Consider the following 12,982-nt stretch of genomic DNA (forward strand, 5'->3'; position numbering starts at 1 on the left):
AAAGTCACGTTACCATGGTATTAGACACGGCTCATACGATACGTTTGCAAATGTTCGGCTAACATTTGACGGTCTGACATTCATCACGTGCTTCACGCTAAGTAAACAATGAAACATAGAATGGGAGATAGTAGATACCAGTAAGTGATAAGTTGACCGGGAATCGTTAGTGTAAGTAATTATCAATGAATTTTATCAGTAATTAATGTCCAAAATTATAGATAATAAAATATCAAATAGACTATCATTGATGAAAAAACGTGAGATAGGAAATGTAAATATTAATATATTTTATTGATTTGGTGAATTTATGATATACATCATGTGATCGCGAGTTGAAAATTATATTAGCTTATCATAAGATTTAAAAAATTTATTATCTGTTTCGAATAACAAAAAATCCAAAAAATAGATCCTACTTGTATATACATAGAAACTAATACTTGGGAAGTGTAGAAAATGCTTTTGTGATAAAGTTATTAAACATTTTTTCAATTGAGAATTCTTCATTGACATTGTTGAGTTAAAGACCTGTAATTTTTTTCCAGGGATTAATCCAATTATTAGGAATATAGTATTCACAAAAAGCACTAGTTCAAGTGTTTCTATAACGCTATAATTTTTTTGTAGCACATACCATAGTGAATTTTGTGTATCCATTTGAAATAAGTCGTCAATATTATCATGAGGCTTTTATATGTTCTCAATTAATGGGTATTATTGTGCTACTGTCTTTTCATTAACCACAATAAAAATCAATGAAGCGCACATCAATAATAATATCCCGAACTTCTTAACTGCAACATGTGATATATTTTCAACAAATCAATTTGCACTATCAGGAAATTTCAGCGAATATCAAAAATTGATGCAAATCTCCACGTGGAGGTATTTTTCTAAAAAATTCCCACAAGGAGTAAATTGAAAATATTGAAGAAATATTCTCCTGAAGTTTGTGACATTTTTAGAAATTACATGAGTTGATTTCCTCGTAACTGAATTTGATAGAGAGTGTTAGAGAAACAGGCCGCTGAAGATATTCTTTTAAATACTAGATAACGTTTTCTAAAAATTCTGCTGTTGATAAACCTAATCAAACCAAAAACTCATTAATTTTTGAATAAGTGATTGTAGATATATTTTCAACTGAACACGTCTGTTCAACGTCATTTCAAACTTTCAGATGTTTCTTTTTCAAACAAGACTTTTTCAAATAGGTATAAGGTTGTTTCAAAAGTTTCGTTCATTAAAACTGTAATATCTCGGTAAGTACTTATTCAATTTGATCGAAATAAACGCCATTTGATTAATATATTTTGCTTTGAGTGAAGTCCTTGAAGGCCATTTTTGTCTGGTCCTGATTGGCAAAGATTCTACTGAGGCTAGTCGGTTGGCGAGAGGTCTGAGAAGTATGGTAGGTGAGGCAGAACTTCGACGTTCAATTCTTTTAATTTTGTGAAACGTGCGGATGGGCGTTTTCGTGGAGCGAGTTCGAATCTTTTCTGTTGACCAGTGCTGACTACTGCTAATGCAGTAGTATTCTGGTGTAATGGTTTGGCTTGGTCGCAGAACTTTATAGTGAATAATCACATCATCCGCTGACCACCATACAATAATAGCCATTGTCTTTTTTGGTCGGTTTTTGCCCATAGGAAGTGCCTGGATGGCTCATCGGTGTCCTACCACTGTCCGGAACGTCTCTTGTGGAAAAGAAAAGAAGAACAGACCTCGAAACGTGACAATTTCTTTCTATACTATAGTTCGAATCGAGTTGCCCCCACTTTTCGAGCTCTCTGACTTTTCTCATACGTTTTAAACCATCAAAAACCGCATGGGAGCTGACATCCGGTTCATCCGCCTTTCCACACACCGTTTGTGATGGGTCAGGAGGTATAGAAAAATTGACTGAAAATCCTTCAATGACATCATATAGTAATGAGCTGAAAAGAGGCCAAAAATTAAAATTTGAGGAAAAAATAATCAACATCAATCCCAGTAAAAATTCTCTGTCGATCAGTATAAACCAGGACACAGTAGAATAAATATTAATTGAGATACGGAGCTAGAAAGACACATTAACACATTAAAACGGACAAAACTTCTGAAACAACCTAATTATCTTTATTCGGAATTTGGTTTTGGCATCAATCTCTGCTTTTATTATATTACTATTGCTCATTTACTGTATAACCTACAAGCCTTAGCTGAATATAAGTTAAGCATTGCAAATCATTAGAGCGAGTAATTACAATTTCTCCCGAAAGGAATACTATAGTTTTTCTGAGTCTTATATCAGGAATATTCAAATATAAAATTCATTTGAGAAGGATATTCCGAATCAGAGTAAAGTTAAGATAACCTAGACAACCGGGTTGTGGAAAAATTTAAAAAGTAAGCCATCAGTGCGATTTGAATATGTATACAAAAATGTAGTTGTTGAGACAGAAACTTTTTGAGTTTCAATTTACTCTCATTTTTCATTTTGTTATCAAGTGAAGAACTTTTGAAAAATATCACTTTCTTCGTTACATTATGAATTTCTGGTGGTGCATATCTATTGGTTTCCACTTCACAAGACCATGTTTTACTCTTGTTTTTCTTCAGAAATATTCTATTTCAAAATGAAATGTCACTTCAGTGATAAGTTTGACGTTTGAGCATATACCATTGCGTGAATTATTAACGCTTACTTAGAAATGAAGATGGTTGAAACATAACTGTTAATTTATTCATTTGGAGGTCACTTAATTGCCGTTTTTTTTTTCAATACTAACAAAAAATAAAGTATTTTCCATTAAATCTGTATGTCAAAAAATTTTCAATTGAATTCCTATAGTTTTTAGATAAATTTTGGGATGGAATTTTATTATATGTACCTAGAATCTGCATATGTAAACATTAACTATGACGAACTCATTACATTGATGTGAGATATGTCGGGATGTGTATTTTAGTATAAATTTTGTGTTACATCAGAAATTATGGGATATTATGAATACGAATTCTGTTTCTCTACTCAACTCTCTCGAATACATAGAACTGAGTAGTGACTAAATAAATTGCGATATTGCGATGGTATAATCCTTTCCCCATTCCACCCGGGGGGGAGGGAGATTGTACCGCATCTTAAAGTATATAGAAGGGCAAAAATCTTCAACTTGTCTTTGACCCTCTATTTGTCAGTCATTTGTCAATAAGGGAACAATACCAATATGAGGAAGCGTAGAAAGAGCTTTTGAAGAAGTGCTAGGAAAAATTACAAAAGTCATAAATTGATATCAGATTAAGATATATTTCGCTCATCTTTATGTTCTAGACGTGCTTTCTCATTATCTGACGATTATCTAGAGGGATTTGCCTAATCTGAGAAAATCTAAAAAAAAAAATTTTTTTTCAAATCATTAAAATTTAATTAATTGGGAAGTTCAGGAAATAGCATGCAAATAAATAAAAGTATGTTTTTAGGTAGAATACTTGTATTCATAATAAAATAATTTTAAAAAAATGCTCAAAAAAATTTAATTTTTTATAATCAATTGATTAATTAATCATCATCTTCATCACTTACGAGTCTCTGTGATCAGCTGTGATGGCGTCATGGCTCAGAGAGGGAGCGGAGTGAGAGAGTAATAGATAGAGAAAAAGTGAAAGAGGAATAGAAACTCGGAGAGAGAAATATAGGTATCATACAGCTGCACGCATTAAACTTTATCGACAAATTTTTGTTATTTCGGCTTGCGGAAATCGTCAGATTATATATATTTCGTTATCCTTGAATTATTTCCTTCAAAATAAAAAAAATCAGCTACGCTCGAGAATGTCGAAATAACGTTATTTTTTTCAACTTTGCTGCCCTTTTCTTTCTTTACGTCACTCTCAAACTGTCAGATTACTGGAATATACACTTTTCAGCATGTAATTAAATCACCCTACCTTAATCAGACCGCTTGGGCTTCCCTATTATTTGCTAATAGTGACGATGGTTACCTAAATCATTATTACTGGCCTCCACATTTTTATTGGTTATATTGTTCTTACAGGCCTTACTCAATATGATTCCATATCAAGTAGTAACAGGTACAACTGTGCTAGTAGGAGTAGCAACAGCGGTTGCGTTAGTATATCTCTATCAAAAGAAAAAGAAAGAAATTATTCCTTGGTCCTGGGAAGAAGTTGGCACTCTGAAGCAGTTATATTTATATCCTTTGAAAAGTGGACATCGTGTGGAATTGATAAAAGCCGAGTGTACAGAATTTGGTCTGAAGCAGACAGAAGATGATGAAAAATTATTACAGATGAGAGACAGGTGAGATGATTTTTTTTAAATTTTTCTCGATATTTTGAACACCTATCAGTTGTTCTGTGTTGGAAAGGGACTAAAATGTTTAGATATTTATTTGATGCCCAGTGAAGTCATGACTAGATTACAAATAATGCTCTCTCTTTTCCTCTCCTTTTCTCTACTACCATAATTGTTTTTTTTGTCATTTATTAACTTTGACAAATGAATTCAGCACATATTCTGGCCCTTCATTTCATGTATCATGGGAAATATACTGTCTTATTGTGACTGTGTTGTATGAACCTAATTGTATCAACCTATATTTCTAAGAAAAGTCTGTCTGTCAATTGTAGCAAATTTGGATCCTCGAATTATGTTGAATGATCGATATATTTATTCAAATTGATCAAATAATTAATTTTTTTTTTCAGAGGTTTGGTTGTCTACACAGAAAAAGATAAAGAATTCCGTTCGGCACGAACTTATCCGAAAATGGTGCTCATCGACGTTGGGGTCCATGATGAAAACCATTTGGCTGTAGATGCCGCCACTATGAGAACTTTGTATGTCGAAATACCCACCAAAAACGAAGGAAATGAAATCACGATCACGTTGGTTTTTTCATTGTTACAGACTTAAGTTCAATCTGCTAATTTGTATACATTTTAGGCTCCACAAAGGAGAAAAACTGCAAGCTATCGATTGTGGAGATGAAGCAGCTCTGTGGTTTTCGAGATATATTCTGGAGAAAGACACAGGATTACGTCTTGGTTACCACGATGGCAGTTACCGAAGGGACCTAACGAAAACCCACAAAACATTACTTGATTTTTATAAGAACCTTACAAATGACTCTACTGTGAGTAATATAATGAGTAGATTTTCATTGATGTGGTATATACACTCCTCAAAACAATTAAAGGATGACTACTTTCGAATGATCGTGTAGAAGAATAAGTTTTATGACCTAACCTAACCTAACCTAACTTTTGATAGTGGACAACTTTGATAAGAAATAACAGAGGTTGTTTTTGTCTCTTGGCTTTGGATAAGTATAGATAATTTTAATTTTTTTGTGGCATGAGGGCTTGCTAGTCAAACTTCCATGCTATGGCTATGACTAAAAGAACGTTCCTGCAAGTGGCCGTCGATGGATATCTCTCAATACTTTCACCATCAACGCTGGTGTTCCCCACGGATCCATATTGTCTACAAGCCTCTTTTTATAGTATATAAACGACTTATCGGAAAAAACCAAGAATCCAATATATTGCTTTGTTGACGACAGCACACTTGTCTCGTCATTCCATTTGGATTCTAGGATATCGGCTACGGAGGCACATCTTCACCAGCAGCAGGAGGTTACATATCTTGGAACACTGTTCCGAACCAGAAAATTATATACACCTTAGCAACTTTTGAAGCTTTATGAAGCTCAGATCAGACCTTCTTTGGAGTATAGTTTTCATGTATGGAGCTCTGCCCCAAAAAATACCCTGAAGTTGCTGGATTCTATCCAGGAAGTGTTCAAGTGACTCGGCACATTCGATTCCATCAAGGGCGGTACATATCAGAAATACGCGATGGACTGTGGCTGCTCATCGTTTTGAGGTTGAACTCAGTTCACCTCGAATATCATTGTGTAAGAACGCTTTCATCTGGAGAAGTGCGTTTATGAGGAATAACCTTCCTGAGAACGTTTTTGCAAATGGATTCAATCTCCAGCGATTCAAATCCAATGTGAATTGCTACTTTCGCACAGGCACCGCTCTGAGAGCGTCTTAAGGATTTTCCTTTAGTGCTGTTTACGTAACATGACAGGTGTTAGAAGATTTCTTTCTCACAATGATGCCAGTAGGGCTGTCACATGGTTAGAAGGTGGTGTTTCTCAACGTCAGGTGGGTCAAAGGTTAGGTGTAAATCAATTAGTGGTTTCAAAACTTTGGAACCGCTACCAACAACTGGAAACTGTCCATAGGAGGCCAGGTCAAGGGCGGCGGAGGTCCACTGCTTCAGCCCAAGAGGAGAGGTATTTACGTCTCAGATGCAGATTTTTAACAGCCAGGGATCTATAAAATGAGCTGAGATTTCCGATCAGACTGTGCGAAATCGACTTCGAAAAAGTGTATTTAGATCTAGATCTAGACGAACAGTCCAGGTGTAAGTCCGGCTTACAACACGTCACAAAAGAGAAAGAATGCAGTTCACTTGGACACACAGACGTTGGCAGCTAAATCATTGGGTTAAAGTACTCTTTTCTGATAACTCTAAAATTACTCTTTTTGGTAATGATGGTCGGGCTGGAGTTTACAGAAGAAGAAATGAACGTTTTACTCCCTGCGGAGTAAAACGCACACCCTGAGGTGTTGGATGTCCAGATACGTCACATAGCAGAAGCAGGAGAACACAATTTCATTTTTATGCACGATGCGGCCTGTCCCCAGGCTGCAGGGATCGTGCGTCAGTACCTACAAGCCCACAATATCACCGCTTTGGGGTGGCCCGCTTGCAGCCCGAACATGAATCCCATCGAACGCGTCTGGGATCTAATGGGAAGAAGCATTGAAGCCGTCAAAATCAACTCACCATTTTGGATGAGATGGAAATCGCTTGTCAAAAAAAGTGGAAGCGTTTGCATCAAGAAAACCTCAGAAGGCTCATAAAAACCATGCCCCGGCGAATCCTACCTGTGATTTCTGTCCGAGGAGGAAACACAAGATACTAGCCATCAATTGTAACACAAAAACAACTTTTTGTTTACTTTTGATTTCAATAATTAAAGGGTTTTCATTTTGATTTTGGTAGTTATTTAATTTTCTCACGTATACCCATACACAACAAACAATTATTCAATAATTTAGCATGGATTTAGTAGCCATTTGCATTGATTTTCAAAATAATATAACCATTAGTAAGTTTCTTTACAAGCTCATAAAGAAGTGATCCTTTAATTGTTTTGAGGACTGTATATTGTATGCATTAAAATTCGTTAATACAATATTTTAATAAAAATCCAGTATGTCTCATCCATAGGTCAGGATGTTGAATTAATATGAAGTTAGCCACAATTTCATGGCTACACTTTCTGACGTAGGGAAAATCATATGTAGGGGAGAAGGAGCAAACGGGAGCGGTGTTGTCAGATTTTCTACTTTCTCAACTCCCTTACAAACATTTCTGATGACTGAAATCCTTCGGCGTGCGGAATACCATAATTTTTTCAATGCAACAAAATCCTCGAGGAGACTATCGGAAATCTACCCAAAATATTTCGATTGCCAAATAGCTATTTATGATATGAGTGTTAAAAGTAAGGTTTTATTTTGTGAGTGAAAAAATGAAACTTACTTTCAACACAAATATCATACAGTTTTTTGTACAACTGTCCTGTGTTCATACTAAAATAGAATAATTTAATATTTCTATAAAAACAAATTTTGACATCTCTTGTCAGTTAACTATTTTATGTTATCACATTTGCTGTGAAGTAGCCGTGTCAGGTGACGCCAAATCACCTGGTTACCAACAATCAGTATTGTTTACAGCTCACGCGTTTTATTTAAAGTCACTTTTAAAGTTCTTGCTGGTGTTCAATGTCTTGTATAATGAAGAACAATAGTGAGGAATTGTGTATTCCTGACGATAGTGAAGAGGCTGCAAAAAGAGCATCAATTGAATTATTACAATAAAAATCGGCTCAGCAGTACGATATCGCATATTCAAATTTTCTTAGCTGGTGTAGATTTGAAAACTTCGAAAGAAATTTTAGCGAAAGCGTCTTCTCAGCCTAACTAGAAGAGAAATCAAAAATATGGAACTCGTCAACTTTTTGGAGCACGTTTCCAATGATAAAGTCGAGTGCTTTCGTTAAAAATAGTGTTTCAACAAGCAAATATTTCAAATTAATAGTATTCTTAAAGCGGAATGAATGAAAGTTATAGGCCCAAAAAATCAAGCACTCCTACAAGTCTAGAAGTTTATAAATGATGATATACGGATGATATACGGAGCCTGCCGGCGTGAAGGGCTATGCCATTTATTAATAGAAGACATTAAATTAATGGATAAATTATTGATTGTTCAAATTCCAAATACAAACACGAAAATAGGTCGTTATTTTTGCATGGTTGGGAAAACATTGACTATTTTAATAAATACGTTGCATTACGCCCTTCTGTTATCAGTCATCAACGTTTTTTTCTGAAATACTCAAATTATAAATGCAGTGCCAACCCAGTTGGAGTAAACACGTTTGGGAAAATGCCCTCTACCATTGCTGAGTTTGTGAACCTCCCGGAACCAAAGGAATATACAGGTCACTGTTTCAGAAAGTTTCCAAATGTGTGTAATAAGTTGGATATATTATATTTTTCGTTGAATTTTAGATATTAAAACACATGTGTTTTCGTATGAAAAGGGAACCTTATCATCTTTCAGAAATAACCTTAAGGCCAGCAGAGCCAAGCCATTTAAAGAAAAAGTCGTTAAAATTAACTGCTTGATGCTAAGAAATTCGATATTTTGAAACATTCAACCTCATAATTCATTTCATTGTCTTTCGTTAAGGGTCGAAAATATGTCATCCAGGCTGTATACCCCATTTAGAATAAAAGTCAGAAAGCACTCAAACGTATAATAAATATCGCAATTTATCTTATGAGCTCAAAATTTAACGACATGATATAAAATGAAGCCACCCAAGTTAATCTACATATGTTTTATTCAAGACAGCAAAAATATCAAAAATGACCCTTGCAGTGACATCTATATATCAGTAGTAGTAGACTCAAGACATTAGAAATGTCGAGAACTAGACGTGAATTCTTGCGGACTTATCCGCTGGACATGTAGAGGACGTTAAGAGTACCAGTTCCGGAAATAATTTCAGACTTTCTGATTGGTGGGAATTTTTATGAGATTATTTGAATTACATCCCCTAATAGAGTTAAGGTGGAAATTTTTGGGAGAGAATTAAACCAGTCGTGCGCGGACCCCAGGGTCGTTCAGGGGCTCTTGCCCGGGGCAGTTCGCCCCTTTGGGGAGGTTGCTGGGAAAGCTATTGAAGGGACTGAGATGCTAGGTGTTTTAAGATACTGGGTCGCGAGGGGATTTCAGTAGTGCAATGAATATTCACGGTTTATTTGACTAGCTGACTTGAGGTAAAATGTAAGGAGCGTACGAAATCAGAAATAGGCCGGTTGAATTTCCTCCAGAGTTTTGGGAAATACTCGAATAGAGTGAAATACGGTTTCGAGAAGTGATCTCGATATTTAGGAGTTATTCGCGTTTTATTTGGCTAGCTGACTTGAGGTATAAAGTCAGGAGCGTACGAACTCAGAAGTAGGTCGGTTGGACTTCCTACGAAGTTCTGAGTGACTTCTGGAGGTACTGAAATACGAGGTAGTTCAGGTCACCGTTTTGCGAGGTGTTTTGGAATTGATAAATAATCGAGGTTTCGTTGATTTGAAGTAAAGGCAGTGGTGCGCGGAGATTTGGTGAATCCAGTTGAATTTCCTACAGTAGCTGGAAATTCTAGAGGAAATTTTGAGTGAATTGAAATATTGAGATATTTCAAGTCACGGTTTAGAGAAGTGATACTAATTGGGTTTTGGAAGTATTCACGGGTTTATTCAATTTAGTGATTTAGAGATTTTTTCGAGTTCCTGGTAAGTGTTTTTGGGAAAATAGTGGCTTTTGTTGGAGTTTTCAGGGGAGTCCGTCTACGATAATTTTGGTGAGCGTATTTTGAACAATTCTGATATATAGTGTAGATGTTATTGCATACGTATGTGGATTATATTTTCGACTTGGCACCTAGAGTATTAATGAACATTTTCCATAATAATGTAGCTACGAAACGGGTTCCCTTTTTACTTTATTGGGTTATTATAGGTCATAGTAATTTCCTACGTTATACAGGGAGGAGCGATTAAGTGGGTCTCTTGATAGTTTCTCAGAGTTGTATTTTAGTTGGTTTTATAGCATAGCTAGTAGAATTCAGGCAAAGCATATCTATGCCCTGAGTGAAGTTACTCAATTTTCAAAGGAATACTCCTGTCATTTTGTTTTAGTAGTTTATCCATAGTTTGCTCATGGTTATAATTATATATTTCTTTTTCTTTTATATAGTGTAAATAAGGTTCAGTATTAATTTTTGTTCATTTAATTTTTTTTTATTGTTAATCCGATTATTCTGCCAACTTTACTCATCAATAAAGTTGGTTTGTGAAAACTCTGCTAATATTATTTCATTTCTTCAAACCCTTAAAAGACCACGCATTTAAGCCGTGGCCGAATCCAGTCTTTGAGGATATAATTGGTGGCATAACCAAGTCATTTCTCCACGAAGTTTAGAAGGTAGGAAAAATTCAGCTGTTGACCAAGTTGCCTACTAATTCTCAATCCGTGTGATCAGGACGGATTTCAAACTTTTTCTGATCTGGTGGCAGCAACTCTCACGCTACCAAACTAAATTAAGAAAATAAATACCTTTGGCTGAACGATCCCATATACAGGGGGGTGAATTTTTCTGGAGCGAGTAAACTGAAATGATTATTATATATTCATTAGTAGTACTTATATAGGGATCGCCAATTCAGACCCGACGGTCGTTTATTACATGTGCTAGCAGAATCAGGAGCAAATATAACGGATATTAAGAAGCACGGAGGATGGAAGTCCACAACAGTAGCTGAAAGTTACATCGATCAATTTAATTCTTATAAAAAAACTATTGCTGAAAGAATAATCGTTTTGTTCTTGCTATTTGATCGAAAAATATCGTATTTAAATTACTTTTAACACGATATTTTATCTGATACTTTCATCTAATACTCTTGACAACCGTTAAAAATGTCACTTTTAATGACAGTTGTACAAAAAATTCTATACAACTAAAAAGTTATACTGCCATATCTTTCGATGCTGTCACGATTACAGTTTCAAGTTAACAACTGCATGATTTTTGGATGGAAATATTCGATATTTATATAAAATTCAAAGTTTTGGAATTAATGATTGCGACAAAAATTTTCGATAAAAACTACTGCTTCACTCCCATACTATACTATAATTTTTTGACAGTTGCATTTCAATTTTAGGGGCTGTATTCTGACTTGACAAGTACGAACTTGATAAACCAAGCCTCGGTCAACGACCTGAATACAAAACTCACCAATTCGAATGTTACTGTAAATAATTTCCGACCAAATTTCGTAGTCGACGGCCCTTCCATCCAACCTTACGAAGAAGAGACGTGGCAATGGGTGAAAATTGGAGATGTTGTTTTGAGAAACGTCAAGGAGTGTACCAGATGTATCATGACAACCATTGATCCAGACAGCGGTGCCAAAAATTCTGAAAGGGAGCCTCTAGAAACTTTGGAAACGTAAGTCTTGATGATTCATTATCTTTCACAGTTTGAATAACTTACAACAATGAATTCATGCTTTTTCTTTTATTATATTTTTTACAGATACCACATAAGCAATGGACCATTTCCCTTACCGGTAATGGGTATAGGACTGGAAGTTAGAAAAACTGGATTCGTTTCCGTTGGAGATAAAGTGTTGGTGTCAAAATGATGTAAATGAATCATTGAGTTGATAGTCTAAGTTAGAAAAACAATCGAATGTCCTGGAACAGGTCTAAGGCTCAGAAACAAAATCGATCATTTGAACAAGAGTGGCATATTCCTATTAATTTCCATTGAAATTATTCAAATTAAGGAATATCGTAATTATATATTATTGTTATATATTTAAGCAGTCAATTGACATAAAAAATGTAATTTAAAATAAATAATTTAGTCAAAGTTGCGTAATAGTTAGATTTTCCAATGTGTTGACTTATTCTCTCCTGAAGGCTTACTGCTGAAAATTAACAAGAGTTGCTATAGATCGATTATAACAATATAACATACTTCATGGGCTGAAAACTCTCGGGCATAACACATAGATGACGCTAGAGAGTTAGTTGACATTGTAAAGGTATCAAAAGAACGTGTTGCATGAGCATTTGACTATGAGAAAGCTCTGTTTACTAAAAAAAAGAACATCTTGATTTCTGAGAAGTGTTTGGCCATGTTTAAACATAACAAACCGGAATTTTTGGGTCGATATGTGACAATGGATGAAACATGGATCCATCACCACACTCCGGAATCAAAACGATCGTCATCTGAGTAAAGAGCAGCTGGTGAACCTTTTCCAAAGCGCCCGAAAGCACAACAATCGGCTGGAAAAGTTATGGTCTCGGTATTCTGTGATGTGCGTGGTGTAATATTCATCGACTATTTGGAGAAGGGAAATATCATCAACAGTGAATATTATATAGCGTTATTGGAGTATTTGAAGGCCGAAATTGCGGAAAAACGACCCCATTTGAAGAAAAAGAAAGTGATGTTTCATCAAGACAAAGCACAGTGTTACAAGTCAATCAAAACAATGGCAAAACTACATGAATTGAACTTCGAATTGCTCCCATATCCACCGTACTCGCCAGATTTAGCTCCTAGCGACTACTGGCTGTTCGCAGACCTCAAAAAAATGCTCACCGGTAAGAAATTTTGCTCGAATGAAGCGGTTATTGATGAAACTGACGCCCACTTTGAGGCAAAAGAAGAATCGTTCTACAAAACTGGTATTGTGTGGCTCTTGATGAATAAAGCAAATTTTGAACAAAAAAAAAACGCGTTTTTTT

At 35.4% G+C, this 12,982-nt stretch overlaps 1 protein-coding gene across 2 annotated transcripts; it reads left to right on the plus strand.

Annotated features, from left to right (window-relative positions):
• The first annotated feature begins 47 nt into the window (after positions 1 to 47).
• Positions 48 to 12,099, plus strand: LOC111503303 (mitochondrial amidoxime-reducing component 1). Of its 2 annotated transcripts, none has more exons than XM_023157588.2 (6): positions 48 to 175; positions 4,041 to 4,306; positions 4,714 to 4,893; positions 4,952 to 5,141; positions 11,383 to 11,669; positions 11,757 to 12,099. In XM_023157588.2, exons 2-6 carry the CDS (start codon positions 4,053 to 4,055, stop codon positions 11,863 to 11,865), a joined length of 1,020 nt encoding a protein of 339 aa, XP_023013356.2. In that variant the 5' UTR covers positions 48 to 175; positions 4,041 to 4,052; the 3' UTR covers positions 11,866 to 12,099. The 2 variants fall into 2 exon arrangements, with proteins under 2 accessions (XP_023013356.2, XP_023013346.2); XM_023157578.2 differs by having other exon boundaries at positions 48 to 171.
• The last annotated feature ends 883 nt before the right edge of the window (positions 12,100 to 12,982 follow it).

This window comes from Leptinotarsa decemlineata, unplaced genomic scaffold (genome assembly GCF_025532065.1).
Source record: "Leptinotarsa decemlineata unplaced genomic scaffold, Ldec_3_MD MMD2_tig00026336_RagTag_RagTag, whole genome shotgun sequence".
Taxonomy (NCBI): Eukaryota; Metazoa; Arthropoda; class Insecta; order Coleoptera; family Chrysomelidae; genus Leptinotarsa; species Leptinotarsa decemlineata.